This window comes from Eptatretus burgeri, chromosome 1 (assembly GCF_056783735.1).
Source record: "Eptatretus burgeri isolate ZD-2024b chromosome 1, Ebu_testis_v1, whole genome shotgun sequence".
Taxonomy (NCBI): Eukaryota; Metazoa; Chordata; class Myxini; order Myxiniformes; family Myxinidae; genus Eptatretus; species Eptatretus burgeri.
In genome coordinates, this window is record NC_140961.1 from 117,262,332 (window position 1) to 117,285,438 (window position 23,107).

A 23,107-nucleotide genomic window follows, 5' to 3' on the forward strand; every position below is an offset into this window, starting at 1 on the left:
TACCTCTTTTTACCTCTTGATAAATTTAATTTTATATCAAACAATGTATGATCAAGATTGCAATGAAAATCCAAAAGAGAGAGCACACCTCAGCTGAATCCTCATCCTTGCCGTAGTCTGTGCTGCCCACAATAGGCTCTTTCTCACGCATCCAGGACTCAGCAGCACTTGCATCAGCAAAATACTGCTGGGCCTGCAAAGAGTCTTCAAGGTCTTGTCGCCGTTGGCTGGCCTTGCTCTTCAGCACTTCCCAGCGTGTGCCCAACTCACCCAGCTTAGCAGAGATGTCCTCGTGAGCAAAGTGTCCTATTGACGAGACATGTACATGAAAGACATCGTACATTTTGGCTCTCCACAGCTACATGCATTGTATGGCTCCAGACTCATCATGTTGAGTGGGACTGTTTACCATTCCTGTCTCAGCACATAACTCACAATAATGTGATCGCAAGTTTAACTGCAACTTACTATGTGGGTTTAGTTGTTCGTCGTCTATTGCAGTCCTTGCAATTCATGCAACTGTGCAATAATATCTCGTCCTAATTGCTTGCGATTTATGTACATACTCCTCAATCAGGCTTTGATTGGCAACTTAAATTTTAATTGGAGAGGGGGAAGAAGGGATGTGGCCAGAACAGCAGGGCAGGCATGGAGCATCACCATGCACAGGTACCTTTTTCACAAGTCTGTTCCTCACAAATATAATTATTCATTGAACAACAACGGCCATTCCCAGAGTATTATATCAACATTTAAAGGATACTGTGAAGGATATTCACTCTACATCACCCTATACTTCAGGTATCTTAATTGCAAACCTCAAAATTGATGTTTATCTAAAGAAAGAACTCTATCAACTTGAAAGCAAAACAGACTTTCCGAATGCCTGGATCATCAGCTTGGCTTGACACTTTTATCCCAGAGCCTCTACAAACAAACAGTGGGTCCACAACTGCAGCAGTGGGCCTACATCCATAATCTCAGCTGTGTTCAGTGCACCAAAATATCTCCGTCTGATTCAGACTACAGTCATGTTATTTTGTACCTAATAAATGCTTTCTGCTCATTATTAATGGCACGACTGCCCTCCCTGATGTAAACACTTTCTTTTTTTCCACAATAAGCAAAATATATTCTCCACTGGTATTCATGTTTATGAGGATCTCCTTCACCTTCATCAACCATGGCTTCCCCTTTATGAACGACTGATTTGATGCGTGGCTCATGGCCTGCAATCTCAGCCTGGAGGGCTTGGTGTTTCTTCAGAAGATTCTGCACGCCAATCAAATCCTTTCCTATGGAGAAAGAAAACAAAAAGTAACAACTTTTATTGATAGTTTAGGAAAACTAGACATGTAACTCAAGCACTACCAACTGGTTAGTGGTGGTACTCTAGATACATGGTCCAGCTTGGGTGAAGAACAAACTACATAAAAATCAACTATAACCAGAGAATGATAGTTTGCTAAAGGAATACCAACATATTATGTATGCAGGAAAAGGAGGTTTGGGGGTGGGAAAAATGAGAAAAAGAAACAGGATGGCTGGTGGAGGTTATAAAAACACCATTCAATGGTAAGCAAGCTACATTGAATAAAAATTTGATGGTTTTTCAATTGCAGTTGCATTCATCACTCGGACCTCGGTTAGTTGAAGCTGCAACCGGTTCCTTCTCGCGAATCCATGCTTCCTCATCTTCCACATCACGGAAAAGTTGTTGCAGTCTCAGCGAATCGGCCAGCTTCTGCTTGCGAGCATCCATTGGTGCACGGAGAGCTTCATAGCGAGATGCCAACGCCGTCTTTTTGGTCTCTATTGCATTGGCATCAAAATGTCCTGCTTCCTGGAATTGCTGTGCCTGGATGACAACGCCATCAATTCGGTCCTACAGTGGAAGGGAAATTGGAGGAAAAATAGCACTGTGAAACCACATCTGTCTAAAACTGTAGAAAATTAATCTGGAAAGATACGATGAAAGTTCATATTGTTGCGGTTCGGCAAAGTCAGCACTCCCCCATGGCAATATCATCCAGCATATAGCAATTCCATGGCAGTTATCTCGTTAGAATTCATTCAGATAGACCTTCCATATGTCTAGTGGCTTAACGGGACAAGAAACGTTGCGTTGGGCTTTTAATTAGGTCTTCAATCGCTTATTCTTTCACATATTTCATTCTATTCATTTTATGTCACACACGAACATCGCCATGCAAGAACACACCACGGGCCGGAAAGTGACGTCATGAAGAGTGACTGCAGTGTTCCCGTTCAAACAGCGCTCCATTAACCAACCTACACCTCACCTCAAACTTTCAACACACTCACCATGACGCTACAACACTCACAATGAACGCTACATCACCTCCCCAAAATCCCCACAACGAACTACGCCTGACCTCTTCACCACAATCGCCTCAACCACTTACAACGCTTCAACAACCTTACCGCAGATTCCACAGCACTATAAGTGCTGCACAATCAGGTCCCTGGATGCTCACAATAGTCATTGGGGATGTCGGGGAATGGAAGACATAACTTCGGCATGTAGCTCGAAGAGTGAATGTGTGCTGGGATTCATTCAGCGACGTCTGGATAGCTCTGGCGCTCCGCTAGCCAACAGCGTTCAGGTGGAGTCCAGTGTACGTTTGTGGCTGGAGAGCGCTCCCGAAAACCCGCGCTTCATAGAAATTACGGAACTCTGTTGCATGCCAGAGCCTGCGAGCGACTAAGGCCATTTTGGGCTCTCTGCATTTTCGGTTCTGGCGTGGCAGGGCTACTTCTCTGGGTGGCGTCTACGCACCAATGGGGACACGTGGAAAAGCCTACAGGGTCTCTTGATACAAACTATGGCTCCTCATTCACCCTGGGCTCTATAAAAGGAGAGCAAATCAGGGTATTTCGTCTTTTGTCCAGTCTTTTCCGAGCCGAGCGTTGTCGTCTTGCCGAATGAGAGGCAAGCTGAGAGGGCAGCACGAGGATGAGCCAGGCAAACAGCGCTGAATAGTTGCCGGGTCATCGGCACTCAGCTTCCATGGTGTTCCAGTCATCATTAACAACACATTTAGACTCTTCTTACATGTCCCGTTAAGCTATCCCTCACGCATCATTCTCTTCCATCTGTTGTCCCATCCTCTGTGGACGCATCACTGAAAGAGCATACTATACCGATTCGCATCTCTTCACACTTCCTCTTCTGCATCACATTTTGCACCTCCCACTCACATACCTTAGACACCCCAGTTGTCTTCACTCTGAAGCGATTGGGTTTTGTAGGTCCGTCGACTGTGCTAGGTACAACAAGGTCAATTACACCTCAACTGCTTCTCTCTCTGACTATCCCTAATTTTCTCAGGTGTGTGTGTGTCTGATGGTACCTGTGATGTGTAGCATAATATTAGATTGTAGAAGTTCTTTATATCGGGTTAGCTCTGCTTTGTATCTTTCTTTTTGTAAATAACAATTGCATTTCTTTTGCTGCACCCAAGAATCCTTGCTTTCCCCTGCTGTACATAGGCATAAACAAACACTTAGCTGTGCAACATGATGTTTCCTCACCCTCGCTTGTAATAAATTGCTTGCGTTATAAATGAACCCAGCCAGTTTCATATTTTCCTTCATTGGTTTAGCATGGTCTACACATTAGCTTAGCCAGGAAGTTCTGCCACAATCATTTGTTTTATTAGCCAGTGCATACTTGGCCTATGTGCATGGTCCAAGGAGGCCAATGTTCGAGGAATCTGTGAGGGGGTAGAGCATCACCTGTGGTTAAGTGATTCACGTCCCGCTTGCAGGGGAATTCGCGCATTGCGTCCCTCCAAGCCCATCCCTCGGTGTACTGCAGTTCGAGCAGAGGGTGGTGGGCTCTTGACAGAAGAGAACGAAGTGAAGGCCCGCTGGGCCGGTTACTTTGAGCAGCTGTACCAGGCTGATCCACCAGCTGTGGAGTTGGATGTCAGGGGTGTTACAATCCCGATTGCTGACCCTCCAATCAACTGTGGTCCACCTTCGTTTGTGGAAACACAAGCTGCGGTGAACCGGATGAAATGGGGTAAAGCTCCTGGGATCTGTGGCATCCATCCATGAAAATGCTGCACTCATGTCCTTGCATGCAGTTCTGTGCTGTGCCTGGAACACAGGCATCATCCCAACTGACTGGAAGAGGGCCTTGTTGTCCCTCTCTGGAAGGGGAAGGTGATCGCCAAAACTGCAACAACTACCGAGGGGTGACGCTGCTCTCAGTGCCGGGCAAGGTCTTTGCTCGGATAATTCTTGATAGGGTTCGCCACCATCTGCTTGAGCACCAGCGTCCAGAGCAGTCAGGGGCTGCTTGCAGCCTCTGTTGATCTCTGTAAAGTGTTTGATTCAGTGAATCGGGATGCTGTCTGGAGGATTCTTGGTCTTGATGGGGTGCTACCAAAAGTGATCAATCTGATGTCTGAACTATACTCTGGTACTGAGAGTGCTGTGAGATGTGGTGGAACCATCTCTGACTTATTTCCAGTTGTTACTGGAGTTCATCAGGATTGTGTACTGGCCCCCACACTTTTCAGCACTTGTATGGAGTGGATTCTGGGGAGGATGTTGGAGGGATCAAGCTGCGGTGCATCGTTTGGGAATGTCAAGATCTCTGACCTTGATTTCGCAGATGATGCAGTCATCTTTGCAGAGATTCTAGATATCCTTTTTGGGGCCCTCGAGGTGCTGAATGAGGAGTTGGAGCCACTTGGAGTATGGGTTTCCTGGGTCAAAACCACGTCTTGGCTTTCAATGACGTCTTGGTTGCTGTTATCCTGTCTGTACGCGTTTGTGGCGAGGATGTTGAGGTCACGGAGAGATTCACTTACCTTGGCAGTGATATTCATGTCTCTGCTGGCTGTGAGCCAGAGGTCAACAGACGTCTGGATCGGGCTTGGGGAGTCATGGATTCACTGGATCATGGGGTGTGGCACTGCTGGTACCTGTGCGGGAGGACGAACCTCCGAGTCTTCAGGTCCTTGGTGCTTCCAGTCTTGCTCTATGGATGTGAGACTTGGATTCTGACCAGGTATCTGAGATGGAGACAATTCCTTCGGTACCAGGTCTCTTCGGAGAATCCTTGGCTATCGCTGGTCGGACTTTGTGTCCAACGAGCGGTTGCTGAGAGAGACTCAAATGAGATTTGTTACCAGTATAGTCCGTGAGTGTCAGATGCGGCTGTATGGACATGTGGCTCATTTTCCTGACGCTGATCCTAATCACCAGATTCTCTCAGTGAGGAAGCCTCATGAGTGGAGGAGGCCAATGGACCGAACACGTGCCTCGTTGTTGCAGCAGGTTGATCAACATCTCGTGGAGATGGGGATGGGCCAGGCATCTGCCTGGGGGATGGCCAGATGGAGGCCCTTGGAGTACTGACAAAGTGGATGCAGCGACACGCTGCTCTGGCACGTGCTCCCATACCTGACCTGACTTGATACTTGGCAGCTGCGCTTGGCTGCACCTGATACGGAAAGTTTAATGCAAGTATGTACCAAGAGCACGTGACCCCACTTAGCACAGCCGTCCACACATAAGGTATCACTTGAGGTAGTGTAACCATGCAGGATTGACCGTATTAACAGGCATTTGTGGTTGCTGAGCAACCTGCCTGAGTGTGGAGTTATCTGTGCCCGGCAGCCTCAGGACCTGTTGTTCGGGAGGAACCCGAGTGCTTCCCCTTATGGCGAGCCTCGAACCCCCAAGTTCCCAACAATATTTTCTCCATTTTTATTATAGAAGTGAGACTGGGTTCAAATTTCAAATCCAGATATGAGGTACCAAACACTCTAACCTTGCAACTGATGGCTGACTCATGACAGCACATTTAATCATAAAGGGTGAATCACAATTAAATGCCAAAGAAGCTAAAAATGTACCTGATTAGAAAAATGCATTAAAAAATTTTTTTGACTGTAGGTAGGTAGGGGTAGGGTAAGCATTCAAATTGTTTGTAGCAAATGTATTGTGGGGTCAACGGCTCAACTAATACCAAGCTCGCTGTGGCAGGAGGTTAAAATCCCACGATGAACCGAATGGTTTTAGCTCCTGTGGAGACGTTCCGAATTGATGGTGCACAACACGCGCATGGGTCGTAAGGAGAGAAATGAGAACCTTTGCTCTTGTCAAAGAAACGGGTTTATTCCCGAACCACAAGCAAGGAAAGATTGACCGGCGGAAGGAAGAAGATGGCGGGTTGGGAGGGAAGGAAGGGAAAGCAATTAATAATAATGATATATAACGAGAATAAAAGCTATGGTGCCACACTCTTGGCTCAGTTAAAGACCGGAAAGGGACAAAACCTGGGGACTCAGCCTTGGTGGTGACAGGTTTTAAGGATATGCGCGGAGGAGCCACGAGCAGGTGATGAGGGGGTGAGGACGATGGGTGGCAAGACGATGGGTGGCGGGTGGTAGGCAGACGAAACGGGCAAAAGCAGGATGATCTCATCCACTTCTCCTCAGAGTTCTCGCGGTATCCTTTTTCTCCTTAGTTCTTTTTTTTTCTCTCTCTCTCCCTCCCTCCGTTGTGCTCGCCTCAGACTCACACGATCCTCGCCCACCCTTGTCAGTTCCTCCCCCTCTTCTCCCCGGGCAACGTTACACCCCTTTGAGGCGTCCATAGCTCCACCCCCGTTTTCCTCTTGCAAAGTCTCCCAGCGCCCCCGGTTGGCGTTTCCAAAGGGGTTTTTCCCACACAATTCCTTTACCATAATCCCCAACTAACTATTACCATGCACCACCCCCAATACATGCCCTGACTTATTACATCGAGATTGTCTAACTTCCCATACACAGACCATGCTACTGTATACATTCCTATCTGCTCTGAGGTGATAGCCAACCCTCCCCCCCGAACCCCACAAGCCTAACAGTATTTTGCCATTTGATTGGTTACCTGCAAAAAATAGAAATAATAACAATGGTACAACTAACAATAGAGGGGGGAATCTTCATTGTTGAGAATGATGTGGAGCTGAAATTAGTGATAGGAGTGCAGCTTACGTTCAGAAAGCAATTCCCAAAATGTAATGCACCGATCGTGAAGACTATACATTGCACAACTTCAGAGACCATAAACAGAATTAGTGAAGTGATTGTGCATCATCCCAGAATATCAACAAGATGCATCCCACATGAAATTGCAGTCTCAAAGCGGTGTCATTTGACTACAAGTGTGTTAAAGTCTGATCTGAAGGTTTATCCTTTAAAAGAAAAACATTAACCTCAGATGAGCGGCGACGTTGAGAGATCTGTGTGCAATTTAGTAGGACTGTTGATCAACAAACGGAGATGACAATTTTCAGCGACAAATATGTTCACTTGAATGGTAAACAAACAGAATTGGCAGTTTTGGTGCATGGAGAAACCAGCCCATTTTGTTGAGTTACCTCTCCACTCCCCCAAAATAACAACACGGTGTTTCAGTTGCCATCGGATTTACCGTCCATACCTTTTTTTAAAAATCAGGAAATCGAGGAAGGGGTTGGCTGTGAATGTGGAACATCATGAAGACATGTTGAATGCATTTTCCCAGAGTCATGTGATTAATGTTCCTGGTGTTTGGTTTCAACAGGACGGAGCAAGCAAATGTACAAACAGCTTGCTTGTCCATGCACTGGTTCAATGATCACTTTGCAGGTAGATTAATTTCCCACTGACCTGGAGTCTCATCTCTCATCTTTGGATTGGTTTATTTTTTTCTTTGTGGGTTTGTTGAGGAATTTTTCTTAAAAAAAGAGAACCCAATGAACATTCCTGAACTGAGATGCTGCAATGAGGGGTATTTCCAGAATTTTACATGAAATACAGTACTTCAGTCTGCAGTAAGAAACTCCTTCATACATGTCCTTAAGTGCGAAGAACTTTTATATTTCGAATATTTATTACACTGAACAACAAAAATTTTTTACTGGAGATGTGTAAAGTGATTTAGACTAATTTGGGTACGCTGATTTCAAAAATCATAACCGTTTTGCTGTATCACGTCAGGATTTTCAGTAACAGAAATATTCCCATTGCCTAGAAGTCAGGATTTCAATGAAATTTACAAAAATTCATTTATTCATTTATTTCATCATGAATGCTTCAAAATTATAGAAATTACAGAAAAACTCCACTAGAATGTAATTAAAAATGCTTTAGGCATTTGGCTTTGCGTTTGTGCTGCTCTGTGTCAGTTTCACGATGCAGGAACCAGCAGAAATCGCCCATCATGTTCGGGTTGTGCCGCCCTTGGTAACGCGTCTCCATGAGTGAAATCTCTTGGTGGAATCGCTCGCCGTGCTCGTCCGAGACTGCTCCCAAGTTGTCAGGGAAGAAGTTCAGGTGCTGGTGTAGGAAATGGATTTTCAGGGACATCCTGGAGTCAAGTTTCTGAAGGACTCCAGCAGCTGCTGCACTATTTCTTCATAGTTGTCCGCGCGCTCGTTCCCAAGAAGTTGTCCGTCACAGCTTTGAAGCTCCTCCACGCTGCCAGTTCTTTGGGGTTTAGAGTTGTCGGAAAAGTTTCGTCCTTCATAATCTGTCGGATTTGCGGTCCAACAAAGACACCAGCCTTGATCTTGGCCTCCGACAAGGTGTTGCCAAACTTTTCCTTGAGGTATAAAAACCCACGCCCATTCAGATCCATTGCCCGTACAAAACTTTTCATCAAGCCGAGCTTTATGTGGAGTGGTGGAAGGAAAACCTTGGCTGGGTCGACAAGAGCGACATGCTTCACGTTGTGTCGACCAGGTACATGCTCTTTTCGCTCTTCCCAATCTTTCTTCGTCCAGTGATTCTTGTCGTCTCTGCTATCCCAGAGACAAAGGAAGCACATGTATTTCGTGTAGCCTGACTGCAGCCCTAACAACAGCGCCACCACTTTCAAGTCTCCGCAGATGTGCCAGTTGAAGTCATTGTACTTGATGGAATCAAGCAGCTGCCGCATAGTCTCATAGGTCTCTGTCATGCCGAACGCGTGAGCCAGTGGGACTGATGGTTTCTCGTTGCCATTGTGGAGCAAAACAGCCTTCAAGCTGTTCTTCCCAGTCGATGAAGAGGCGCCAGTCTGCAGGATCGTGATCACACCCAAGTTCTTTCAACAGACCGTTGATGTCACTGCAGAATGTCATCGTGTCTTCCATCTCAAAGAACTCAGCCATGTCTCTGTGACGTGCTCTGAACAAGGATATCTTGGTGTTAGGTTCAAGTAGATTCCACTGCTGCAGCCTTGATCCAAGCAGCTCTGCCTTCGCCTTTGACAGCGAGAGATCTCTTACAAGATCATTTAAGTCTCTCTGGTTCAGAAGGTGTGATTCTTGAGTGTCGGGTTCAAAGGTTTCATCATCACCATCCTCTTCACCACTGCTTACAGCTATGTTCTGATCAGCTGGAGGTGTTGGAGCGGGGTTCTCGTCATCATGAGGCACAGGTTTACGAGCAGAGACGCAGTCAGCGTACTTGATGTGACCTTTATTCTTCTTGTTGAAGCCGGCGATGCTTGTGCAGCAGAAATAACAATCATCATGATGATTCTGCGGCTCACGCCATATCATGGGCACCGCAAATGGCATGCTCGCGCGCTTGCCCACCAACCACTGAGTCAAGGTTGTGTGACAGCTTGTGCAGCAGATGTGTGGTGCCCAGCTCTGTTCTTGGTCCCCCACCTTACACCCGAAGTAGTGAAAGTAGGCGGCCTTCATTTTCACTGCTGTAGATATACTTCGCTGTTGATCTTTTTTGGTATACCGACCACAGACATAACAGAAGTTGTCAGGATGATTGGTACAGGAACGCCTACTCATCTTTATCTGAAAGAAAGAAATATAACACAAGTTAACAACAATTGTACGAAATAGACATGTCAAAGACATATGTAAATTTCATTGAAATCCTGACTTCTAGGCAATGGGAATATTTCTGTTCCTGAAAATCCTGACGTGATACAGCAAAACGGTTATGATTTTTGAAATCAGCGTACCCAAATTAGTCTTAATCACTTTACACATCTCCAGTAAAAAAAAAATTTTGAAATTTGTTGTTCAGTGTTATCGTCAAACAAAACGATATAAAGAAAAGTTGTATGGATGATTCATCATATAAATTATGATACATGTCGAAAAAGAAAAACCTTTATGTATCATATAAATTACAAGGTCTTGCATTCAAAATAGCAGATTTAATAAACAATTAAAATCGGGTACATTTTAGTGATCAATCCCATACAACTGTTGTATATTCATTATTAACCTGATGTGCAGTGACATCCGCCTCCAGCAAAGCGTGCTTGCGCTGCAGATTCTGGACACTTGTCAGGTCCTTCCCATAGTCCTCAGAAGCAAGGTGGCCCTCAAGCTCATACAACCACAACTCAACATCCTCCACATTGCGGTTGAACTGCTGTTGTTGACTTGCCTCACGGAGTTTTATGCCTGTTAAGCAAAACATCATAAATCTTACCACGATATTAGATATCAAGTTGAATATATATATATATACATATATATATATACATATACATATATACATATACATATATACATACATATACATATACATATATACATACATATACATATACATATATACATATACATATATACATATACATATGTCAGACGCACCTCCTGACTTTTGGTGAACATCGCCGCAGATTATGTCTCACATGGTAAAACTGCATAATCCACAAACAACAACCGTGCATCTGCCACCCAAGACGATTGTTCCCGCAAATGCAAGCCATTCAACCAGAAGGCACGTGATGCGATCGGAGGGAACATCGAAACATGTGGAGTGTGATGAGCACTCCCCCGATCTCCATTGGACATAGTCCTACACAGACAAAGATTACATGTTGACCATGTAATCTTTGTCTGTTTGGCAGAGTTGTCAGGCCGAGGCCTCTGGGTTAGAGGTGAGGCTTTGGTGGAGGACTATGTCCAATGGAGATCGGGGGAGTGCTCATCACACTCCACATGTTTCGATGTACCCTCCGATCGCATCACGTGCCTTCTGGTTGAATGGTTTGCATTAGCGATTTGCGGGAACAATCGTCTTGCGTGGCAGACAGACTGTTGTTCTTTGCGGATTATGCGGTTTTACCATGCGAGACATAACCTGCGGTGATGCTCACCATAAGTCAGAATGTGCGTCTGATGTTTAAACGACTAATGTGGTCATCATTGGTTAGATATTTAATCGGTATGCCATCCTGATGAGGGCAAACAAGCCCGAAATCCAGATAGGTGGCTCCGTTTGATGTTTAACTGATGTTGACCATGTAATGTTTGTCTGCTTGACAGAGTTGCCCAGCCGAGGACTCCAGATTGGAGGTGATGCTTTGGTCTAAGACATGTTCCGGTTACATACACACACATTATATAGATATATACATCCCTATATTTCTTTTTAACTGCCTGTATTGGGTTTGTTAATCACTTGGCCACATCCTATTCATGATGCGGTTTCTGGACTTGCCAATTTGATGGAATCGTGCAAATTTCTTGTGAATAAAACTATAAAAATAAAATGGTTCAAGTTATCCACCATAAAGGATCACTCATGGCTGTTTTGGGCTTTACCCTTCGTTGAGACAAAAGAGATGGGAAGTGGGAAGTGATGCAAAGGTCAAAAAAGTACAAATTAGTTTTCTTTGCAGGTGGGTGTATATATGGGGTCTCATAGAGTAAGTTTTATGACTTTTTTTTTGCAAGTTGACAGATCTGCATTGACATGGATAGGCAATGAAGATTAATTGTATGCAAAACAAAACAAAATCTCCCTCCTCAGCCCTAAAGCATTAGCATGAGCATTTCATATCGCTGAAAATAACTGCACAAAGGAGTCGACATAGCAGGAGCTGCTGCAGCCAAACTATCCTTCAGAGGGGAATAAGAACAATGGCACAACAAGAAAGATCAACTGATCTAATCTGGGTTCGCAAGCTGTGATAAAAACATTGAAAAGCAAACAAAATAAATATGAGAGGGTTGATCAAAAGGTTCCAGGACCAACTTCATTGCAGGGAAATGAAGGACTTACACTATAGGGTTATTAAACAAGCAGCATGGCTTTCAACACTTGCTGACATCAACCTCTGGCAAGAAGCTGCCATCTTATCTCAGTCTTGAGTGACACGTTGTTTTCTGCAGATGTGTTTATTTTTCTGTCCTATTGCAAAATGTCCGACTTGAAGGAGCAAGGTGTGTAAACCAAATTCTGTGTGAAACTCAGTACGACAGCCATGGAACTCGAAGTATTAACAATATCCCCCTTCCGCCACGCGGCGGGGGATAAAAACCGCACTTGGGGAGGAAGCTCTCAGCCGTTCAAAAACATTGGAGTGGTTTTTGCTGGGTTAAAAGTGGCCGAACTTCATCGATGATGATCCACTTGCACAGTGAGGAAACAGTCGCTTGCGTTCATGACACGATTCGTTGTAACAGACGAACGACGGACAAGTCATGAAGTTGTGGAAGAAGTTGCCATTTCTTACGGCACATGTCAAATGTTTTTTTTACTAAAGATTTGGGAATGACAGTTTGTCTGGCGTTCACTCATTCCGGAACAAAAGGAACATCACCTCAGTGGGGTTTTTGGCTACGACCCCAAGACTAAGCGTCAGTCGTCTCAATGGAAGACCCTGTCACCTCGACCAAAGAAAGCAAAACAGATATGCTCAAATGTGAAGACTTTGATTAACTGTGTTGTCGTTTAGTTTTGTAAGAATAAATCTAGTCTCAGAACTTTTTGACAAGACCTTGTACAAATGACCAACAAAAAAGCCAAATCATGGAAAGCCATAGATGTGCTGAGTTTGTGGGAAAAAAAGAAAAATCAAGCAAATGTTCAGAGGATCACAAGCGTTCAAGAGAGCCAAATAACTTAAAAAAACTCATTCTTAGCTCCATTTATGTTCTTTGACAAGTGGCTGTCAATTTTAGCTTAACCAAATACAAGCTAAAACCTGTGCCAAACCATAAAGATCAAACACAAGGTGGAGGAGCATGGTGAGGCCAAAATTATACAGGAAGTTAAAAGCAGACATTCCACAAATCCCACATTTCCGATGAATGTGCAGTTGTGTGAAGGGTGCTTTCCTGACTGACATGGAAACGGAAGAAGCAGAGCGATTGACGAAACTCACCCTTGAGCTCCGATGCTTCTTGCAAATGGCGCCACAGATCCTGCACCTCATTGAGGCGGTCCTGCACTTCGTCCGAGGCATAGTGTTTAGCATCAATGAGCTTCTGCCCAGAGGACTCCAGTCTCTCCAGTCGGCTTTGGTTGGCTGTCAGCTCCGCCTCAAAGGCTTGATGCTTCTGAACCTTACCTTGCAGATTTGTTGGGTCCTGAAGAAAAAGATGAAATTAAAGCCATAATGAATCCTTTTGTGAGGCAACTCACAAAAAGAGTTAAATAAAAAAAATGGAAGGGGAAAAACAAACAAACAAAAACAAAAATAAAAATAAAAATAGCAACAAAACACCAACAACAACGGTTTGTTTGAACATCAACATTTGTGTAAAAATAAATAAAATAAAGTGTAAAGTACATATTGAAATGACTTGTAATCAGCGACACATGCAGAGTAAAACTGTAGAAAAGCATTGTGATTAAAATGCCTTGGGGGTGAAGGAGATTAATTCATTAGAGAGTTATCTCCTAACCTAAACAATGTTAGAAGTCATCATCTAATAAATAACCCAATTAGTGCTGTCAAGATTGATCGTTTAGTTTTAGACAGTTCATCTTCCTGCCACCCTTCTGCTTTTCTCCATTATATGCGCTGTCCATTTCCTCTCGTTCTGCTTTATCTTTTTTCATGGCCATGCCTTGGTGTCATGGCATCACGACACCCACAGCTCCATGCGGTGAGGTGTCAAAATAAATAAACAAACAAACAACAAATAGGGAAACCTTTTTCAGTATCTCTGCTCCAACACAGAAAAATTTCAAACCTTGTACGACTCATCTGCAGCAGTCTTCATCTTCTCCACAACCCAACTCTTGAGCTCGTCAGCATCACGGAAAAACTGTTGCAGGCTGAAGGAGTCCTCAAGAGCGGCCCGGCGGTGCTGTGACCTCTCATGCAGCACATTACGACGTTCAACGAGCTGATGGAGAGAGAAGTACAAACTGATGTGCTGAAACAAATTTTCCCTTTGCAACTGAATAAAATCCAAAAATAAGCATAAAAAAGAAACAAAGGAGGATCAAACAAGGTAACACAAGGAAAGGAAATCAGAGACAGGTGGAGGCCATTCAGCCCATCATGCCTGCACCACATCAAGACAACTGATTTATCAATTCAAGATCAAAAGAAAAAAAATGCAAAATGTTGATATCTATCTATAATTCCAGCAATATCTGTGTGTGTGTCTGTGTGTGTGTCTGCGACCGCCGTTCCGATCGGATTGAAACTTGCCAGGAATATTGTCGGGGCCCCGTGGATGTGCCTTTTCAAGGTTTGATGTCAATCGGATGAGCGGTTCCCAAGTTACGGCCATTTATCTGTCGACCAATGACAGGTGACAGGACACGGTGCTATGACATCACGAATGACGTCACAATTAGTTTTTTTTTTTTGTTTTTTTTTTTGCACGATTGACATCACAATCCTTCTTCTTCTTCGTTTGGTATGACGTCACAATCGACGCTGGGGACCTGAGTATGTGCCTTTTCAAGGTTTGATATCGTTCTTCATCCATTTCAGCTGTTTCCCAAGGTTTGAAAGCTGTTTTTTCCCAAGGTTTGAATTAATTGTTCAAATTATTAATTAATCCCAAGGTTTGAATTTTCCCAGTTTGAAGAGAGGGGGGGGCAAGAGAGGGGGGTGAGTCGGGGAGCGAGTGAGGGGGGAGAGAAGAGGGGACGGGAGAGAGGGGACGGGAGAGAGGGGACGGGAGAGAGGGGACGGGAGAGAGGGGACGGGAGAGAGGGGACGGGAGAGAGTGGACGGGAGAGAGTGGACGGGAGAGAGTGGACGGGAGAGAGGGGACGGGAGAGAGGGGACGGGAGAGAGTGGACGGGAGAGAGGGGACGGGAGAGAGTGGACGGGAGAGAGTGGACGGGAGAGAGTGGACGGGAGAGAGTGGACGGGAGAGAGGGGACGGGAGAGGGGGACGGGAGAGGGGACGGGAGAGGAGATGGGAGAGAGGGGACGAGAGAGAGGGGACGAGAGAGAGGGGACGAGAGAGAGGGGCGAGAGAGAGGGGCGAGAGAGGGGGGCGAGAGAGAGGGGCGAGAGAGAGGGGCGAGAGAGAGGGGCGAGAGAGAGGGGCGTGAGAGAGGGGCGAGAGAGAGGGGCGAGAGAGAGGGGCGAGAGAGAGGGGCGAGAGAGAGGGGCGAGAGGGGCGAGAGAGAGGGGCGAGAGAGGAGGGGGAGAGAGGAGGGGGAGAGAGGACGGGTGAGATTAGGGGGAGAGAGGGGCAAGAGAGGAGGGGAGAGAGGGGGTGAGAGAGGGGGGCGAGAGAGGGGGGGGCGAGAGAGAGGAGGCATTACAATTCTTCTTCGTCGTTTGATACAACGTCACAATTAACGCTGGGGACCTGAGTATGTTTCCCAGGTGTTTCCCAAGTTATGGCCATTTATGATACGGTTGGTCCGATCTACTTGAAACAATGCCCCAATCCAGTTGTCGTTTATGAGAGCGAAGGAACAAAGCTACACATACTGGCATGCACCTACGGGCCCACACTAGTATTTTAAATTGTGTTTTCAAATAAAGTGTTTTTTTGTAGTTTTTGGAATTTATATATATTTTTTAATATTTTCCCTAGGGAGGGGGCATGGGCTTGGTTGAAACACACAACATCTATCACACAACACCCCTTGACAAGACCTCCACCAACAGCACTCTGTACACATGCACACAATCACCCATCAATGCTCAAGCTACCTAAAAGTCCTATCAACATCCCCACACCTCTCTATCTCCATAACTTCCAGGTACCTATTCAATTCTAATTTAAACTTATCGACTGTTTCTGCTGCCATGACTTTTCCAGGGAGACCATTCCATGCATCAACTACTCTGAGTAAAAGACCCCTGCCTTGCTACCATCTTAACTCTCTGGCTATGGCCCCTGGTCCTCTCACTGTCTACTCTGCTGAACAATTCTTCTGCACTTATTTTATCTACACCTTTCATGATCTTAAACATCTCCATCATATCTCCTCGTAACCACCTCCTTTCTCGTGTATAAAGCCCTGTCTCCTTCAGCCACTCCTCAAAGCTGAGTCTAGCTCGGCCCAGAATCAATCTAGTAGCCCTATGCTGAACCCAATCTATGGCATCTATGTCCTTCCTTAGTTGTGGTGACCAAAACTGCACACAATATTCTAGATGTGGCCCTCACTAAATTCCTGTACAATGTTAACACCACCTGTTTTGATTTATAAATGATCCCCCTCTAAATACAACCAAAAACCCTATTTGCTCTACCTGTAGCTGCCTGGCACTGTGCTGCCTGCTTACCTTCCATATCTTACAACCCCCAGATCCTTCTTCTATGACAGGTTCCGAAATTACTCCTTGCATCCTGAAATCTCTATATAAATTGTTCTTTCCCATCCCCAACACCTTACACTTGCTCAGGTTAAATGCCATCTGCCAATCTTTTGACCAATCTATGCAAGTATCAATACATTCCTGAATCTGATCATCACCCCCTTTGCTATCCACCTTACCTCCAAGCTTTGCCTCATCTGCAAATTTGAAAAGCTTACTCTTCACCCTACTATCCAAATCATTGATGTAAATAATGAATAATAATGGCCCGAGTTCTGATCCTTGAGGTACCCCACTACTTACAATCTCCCAGCAAGACAGCCTCCCGCTTACAGCCACTCTTTGCTTCCTATCATGAAGCCAATTTGCAATCCAATTAGCGACCTGACCAGGCACTCCATAAGCCCTCACCTTGGCTTACAACCTCTGATGTGGTACCTTCTCAAATGCCTTCTTAAAGTCGAGATATACTATGTCCATGGCCTTTCCCTCATCCACCCAAACAGACACTGCTTCGTAGAACTCTAAAATATTTGTTAAACAGGAACTACCTTTGGGTAAACCCATGCTGACTACCTTTAATTAGTTTGTATTTATTTAAATGGTTCCTCATCTGGTCCTTAATTAATGTCTTCAACACCTTCCCCACAACTGAAGTTAAACTAACAGGTCTATATAGTTTCCCAATTCTTCTCTGGATCCTTTCTTAAATAATGGTGCGACATTTGCCCATTTTCCAATCCTCTGGTACCTGTCCTGTCTCCAGGGAACTATTGGAAATATCCGTAAATATCTCGCTTACCTGTTCAGCCACCTCCATCAATACTCTCGGGTGCATATTATCTGGACCCAGAGCCTTATCTTCTCTTTGATTACCGAGCTGTTCCTTTACTTCCTCCACTCCAACATGGATCTTCTGTAAAAGCCATTCTTCACCTCCTTGATAGATACTCTCAGCTATTGGCAATTCTCCTGACGGTTCTTGTATAAATGTTGAAGAAAAATACCTGTTTAATAAGCCTGTCCTATTGTTAGCTTCTCGCAATCTACATCATCCACCTCTCTCCACATACCCTCAAGGTTTGCCATCTTGAAATCTAATGGCCTCACTCTACACTATCCTGAACAGAATCTTTGCATACACAATGTTATGGTCATTTGCTCCAAAATGCTCCCCGAACTCCACCTCCATATTGGGATTGTTACTTAAAAGGAGGTCTAACACTGCACTTCCCATCATGGGCTTATCGACAAACTGGGTTAAAAAGCAATCCTTGAATAAAACTAGGAAATCCTCATCTGCTCTTCCCTTTCCCTGTTCCTGGACTCAATCTATCCATGGCAAGTTAAAATCCCCCACAATCAATACTCTTCCCTGACCACATGCCCTTTTGAATTCTTCATGTAGTCCTCCTTCCTCCTCTTCCTTCACACCCAGAGCTCTATAAAATCATCCTTCCAGTATCTTCCTGTTTTTACAATCTCCAATCTCTAATTTATTATTTCCTTAATGTCACCCCTTTCTCTTGATGCAATGCTGTCCTTTACTCAGATTTCTGCTCCTCCTCCTATTCTCTCCTTCCTATCAAATCGATACACTTTGCAGCCTCTAATCCTGTCCTCCAGTTACTCTCCTCCTTTAAGCATGTCTCAATTTAAACTCCTGGCATTGGTATAGAATATATTTAACTTTTCCCTTCCTGAAATTCTATTTTCTTGCCTGGAGTTACTCATCACAATTACATCATCAGTTCCTTCCTTAATATCTTTCCCTCCCTCCACTGACCTAAAAAGCCTGAATTCCTTCCTCAATTCCCACTGCAAACCTTGCTGCCCCCTTTCTATTTAATATATGGCCATCATTCAGGAAACACTCCCTTTTCTCCTGAAATGATTCCCACTGCTTATTCAATGTAAAACCTTCCTCCCTACACCATTCTTCCAGACATTGGTTGACATCTATCGCTCTGCTGATAATTTCTATTTAATTTCCTAATCTTGGGAGAATCCCAGAAAACATCACCTCACAAACCTTTTGCTTTCAGCCACTTACTCAATTATCCTGTATCTATTTTCAAAACCTCTGAGTAAACTTTCCCAACATCATTCGCTCCTTGGTGTGCCACAACCAACTTCTTCCTGCCATGACCCGATACGATATCGTTTACCCTTCCTTCAAGGTCCCTAACTCCTGCTCCTTCAAAACTGCACATAATTCTATGTCTACGGTCCTTCCTGCCAAATGAAGAATCTACATATTTAAGAGTCTCATCACCCACAAAAACTGTCTCCCACGCCGCATTTCTACCAATCTCCATTGCTGCATGGCAGAAGTGTTCACAGCGATCAAATCCACACATGCATAAAGTAAAAGATAATACACAATGCTGTTAAATACCAAGAAGCAATCACTAAAGTTTTTGGAACAAGAATAAATTGGGGAGGAAACAAACAGTCAAAAAAAAGAGTTAATTGCTGTTGAATAACTGTTGGATTTACAAGGAATAATTTCACTCAAAAATAGTTATTGAAGCGATAAAAGCAGCCTGGATCTGAACAAGTTGGTGTAATCACACAAACACTACTACTATTTCACGACACGTCATCACGCAATTATTCCACTTACTGCATCCCGACGTGCAGCAACATCGTCCTTGGCATAATGCTCACCCTGAATGAGTTTTGTGGCAAATTCATCAAGTGCCTGCAAAGGGATGACAGATCGGCAGGATCACCGTTAGCACTCATTGGCAGGATCCAATTAACGAGGGAAAACAAGAACAGTGAGGCTTACTGTGATCTTTTCCTCTTGAGCGCTCAGTGACTTCTCAAAATCTTCATGTTTTTTCAGTAAAGACTCAACACTGTCCAGGGAATCTCCAAGGTCATCATTTAGCAGGAACGCCTAAAAAATGAGGTTAGTGAAAGAGTGAATCTTAAACTTAAAATGCCTTAAAAAGGTAGCGATGTCAACCATATCAACCAACATACAAGTTTTACCTCCGCCACTGAAGGTGGACAGAGGTTATGGTTTCACCTGCTCCTGTCAGTCTGTATGTAGCTCTGTCTGTCTGTCAGCAGGATACATTGAATAGTTACAGAAAGATTTTGACGAAACTTGGTGGACAGGTTGGATGTGTGACAAGGACAAATTGATTACATTTTGGTGAAGATCTAGATCCGGCCTATCAGTGGAATACAAAACGTACAAAAAGTAAATGGTTCAGGCTGGTGGAGGTATGCGCTCTTCTGAGTAGTTCTAGTTGATTGTAAATTTGATGAAGAGATCGAGAAAACATCTGCATTTTCAAAACTATTATTTCCATGCTCATCTCGATTGCTTCAAAGCCATAAAGAGTATCACAATGCATTGACCAGCACCAAATATCGAGCAGAAACATCAGATTAACTTGTCTCCAAAAATTATTCGTAATCACTGCGGATTTTTATTGTGATCCAATGGGTTAATGGCAATTCCACCGAGACATGCTGACTTGCTAAAAGTTTCGGATGCAAACCCTAAATAGTGCTTATTTTAGCCAGATTTGAATCCACAACTTCAGGTATGCTCGCCCAGTGTCTCACCATTAAACTGCAACTTATTACTTCACACGTTCATGTGAAGCAGCACAAGCTGTGCAAAAATAAGGCTTAGAAGTATATGACGCATATTACAAATGTTCACATTGTACAATGAAGAGGGAAAAGAGTGAACGAGGGTAGGGTGGGTGGTGGTTGGAGGGGAGACTGAAGGGAGAAATATTCTACCATGGATTTCAGATTATTTCCAGGTGACTTGAACCTATACCTCTTGTTTGCTCATCCAGTTGTCCACTTGTTCGGTATCACGATTGAAAAGCTGCAAGTCCATGCACTGCTCATACTGCTGGCGTCGAGTTTCCCAGAGCTCCAATAACGACGTACGCTCAGCCCCCAACATATCCAACTGAAGGGACAAAGTCATTTTAACACATATTGGATGTTAGTGCTCAAAAACCTTTCCCTGAGAATATGGCATTTTGAAATAATCCAACAAAGCTTTAATGATTACTGCATTTTCAACAACATGCCACATTGTGAGAATATTGGAAGAATGCAAAAAGAAAGAAAGAAGCTAAAACCTAATACAGGTTATTCTCAGATTGTTCACATAAGTTGCACAATCCTCACCTTCTCTCGAATCTCCTCAGATGCATAGTGGTTGGCATTGAGAAGTCCCTGCCCAGCTTCAGATGCAGTATCAAAACTGTCCTCATGTGCATCAATCTCCCCCTGAGAGGATAAATGAACTCCGTCAATGATAACATCAAGGGAAAACGAGAACATGCAGGTTCCAGCAAGCAAGCTCAAATCCAACACGCCAATGATTACGAGTCGTCTTTCTTTTTTGGAACCATTATCTCGGATCAAGTCGCCGAGGCACTGAGTGACGATTTAAGCACTGAATGTGATGAAATGAATATTCAGAGACCTTGTGCTCCTGGTGTCTGTCCAATAAGGCTTCCGCTCCAGCCACATCATTTGCAAGCTCATCTGCCCCGATGAGGGCCTTCATCTCCGTCACCCAGCTCACAAGGTCTCGGAAATCGGCCAAGAAACGTTGTAATCTACAAAGGGAAGTGATGGCGTTCAAACAATTACAACTCTGAAACACATTTCAAGAACAAGTCTAACGGCATTTAAACAAATGGACATATATTCAACTCTCTTTTTGTCCTTGTAATATCCCAGCAGCTTGTAATATCTCAAGCAACAGATTGAAATTTTTATGAAGTCATCTTTTTTTTGCATAGTGAATATGGGAATAGGGGAAACTTATATCTGTTGTCGAGGTTGTTTCCACAATTAGTGCCCTCAATTTTTCATGGTACCACAGAGTTTCTTAGACCCCTCAGAGAACTAAACCACCATTTATGGTTTTGTTTTTCTGCCAATGTCCAAATTGTATCTTGAATCTGACTGGGACTTTCAGAATGAAATTTTGAATCAATAATGGGAGTAAAAAGTATGCAGGGTTGAAAATATTTGACCTTGACCTAATTTTAAGATCTTGACCTAATTATAGACATTTTAACATTTTCACCAAAACTCAACTAATGCTTGTCTGAAAGGAACAAAATTGTCCTCCCTAGATAGCTGAGAGTAAGATGCATTTACGCTTAATTTACATCACACTCCTCCAAGTTAAAGGTTAAGGTCAAATGGCGTTCTTGGAAAAAAATTTTTTCCCTTTTTTTTGTCATCAATCTATTTTGCCAAAACAGAATCTCAAAGACCGCTTGGCCTTCCAAGATGTTCTTGCATCATGATAGTGTACCTGCACTGAAGTTGTGCACCTGATATTTGATTCGTGTCCTTGACCTAATTTTGGGGGGGGAAGACAGATCTAATTAACAAAAAACACCTTTCTGATCATAACGAATAATTTTCCTCAAATTTTCATAATGTTGAGTTTGATGGAAAGATTACAGATGCGGACACATTTTCGACATTTATCCTCTTTCCCTAAATGTTGAAGGTCAAGGTCACATGGTTGTCCGAAAATAATATGGTCATCATGGGCGTCAGAGGAGGCTTTCCCTTGGCGATCACTTTGTTATTGCAGATATCCAGTTAACCAAGTGAATTTTATCAAATGGGATTATGCAGTTCATAAACATTCATCAAGAGGATAGCACACAAGCAAGCCATTTTCCTCTTGAATGATCACATCATTAGTCTTGAATGATTGTCTCAAAGTAGAACATGCTTTCAAAAAAGAGGAAATGCAATTAAACTCTAAAGCAGCAAAGCACAAAAACATTAAAAAAATTTTTAATATGGTGTCCACCAAAAATGTTAAAAGTAATTTTAATGTTTTCCTCCCTTTTAGCATTGGAAAAACAAAATGCAAGCAAATAAAGTTTACTCGTAAAACTTTTCAAAATAATTTGTCCCTCTTTCACAAAACATGTATTTTTTAAACCTTTACATGGGAGAATTATTTACTTGAAAGAATCATCAAGGCGGGTATGGCGATCAATCGCAGCATTGCGGATGCATTCCCAATTCTCAATGAGCTCCTCACGCTTGCTCTGGATCTGCTGCCCACTCTGGGGGTGGTTCTTTTGCAAGCGCTCGGCCTCGCCACACAAAGTGCCAACCTACATGAGAAATAGAATGTGTAGGTTGCGATGGCCTGATGGAGTTAATGAGTATCATAAATTACTATACAACCCATATTTTACCATGAAATTGTGGGGGGGGGGGGAAAAAAATCAAAGAAAATAAAATGAAAATCAAAACAAATTGAACGATGGTCTGAAGGATGAAAAATTACGGAATTCAAGACACGTCTGCAAAACAGCAGAATGAAGAATTCTGCTTTTTGTATTTGCTTTACCTACTAACACAAAGGACTCCACATCAGGCACATGACATGTGAAACAAAACTACATTAATCAAAAGGATTAACCAAATTATTGCTCAAAGGTGTCAATATGATGACCTGAAGGAAATGTCTTCAGGAAACGGGGGCTACAGTACATACCATTCTGCTTCTCAACACAGATTATTTTACAAAACGGCACCGATTATTGTTTCACAAATCTTTGGCAGA

General features: G+C 43.7%; 1 protein-coding gene across 1 annotated transcript in view; it reads right to left on the minus strand.

The window, feature by feature from the left end:
* The window catches only part of SPTAN1 (spectrin alpha, non-erythrocytic 1), a 179,946-nt gene that overhangs the window by 89,680 nt on the left and 67,159 nt on the right, over nucleotides 1–23,107 (minus strand). The window contains exons 9-20 of the mRNA XM_085896171.1: nucleotides 22,498–22,652; nucleotides 20,981–21,116; nucleotides 20,680–20,781; nucleotides 20,318–20,455; nucleotides 19,304–19,414; nucleotides 19,136–19,213; nucleotides 13,958–14,113; nucleotides 13,144–13,348; nucleotides 10,248–10,429; nucleotides 1,642–1,885; nucleotides 1,173–1,295; nucleotides 89–306 (exon numbers count right to left, since the gene is read on the minus strand). Of these exons, the coding sequence (XP_085752297.1) occupies nucleotides 89–306; nucleotides 1,173–1,295; nucleotides 1,642–1,885; nucleotides 10,248–10,429; nucleotides 13,144–13,348; nucleotides 13,958–14,113; nucleotides 19,136–19,213; nucleotides 19,304–19,414; nucleotides 20,318–20,455; nucleotides 20,680–20,781; nucleotides 20,981–21,116; nucleotides 22,498–22,652 (1,848 nt within the window). The remainder of the gene's footprint in view (nucleotides 1–88; nucleotides 307–1,172; nucleotides 1,296–1,641; nucleotides 1,886–10,247; nucleotides 10,430–13,143; nucleotides 13,349–13,957; nucleotides 14,114–19,135; nucleotides 19,214–19,303; nucleotides 19,415–20,317; nucleotides 20,456–20,679; nucleotides 20,782–20,980; nucleotides 21,117–22,497; nucleotides 22,653–23,107) is intronic.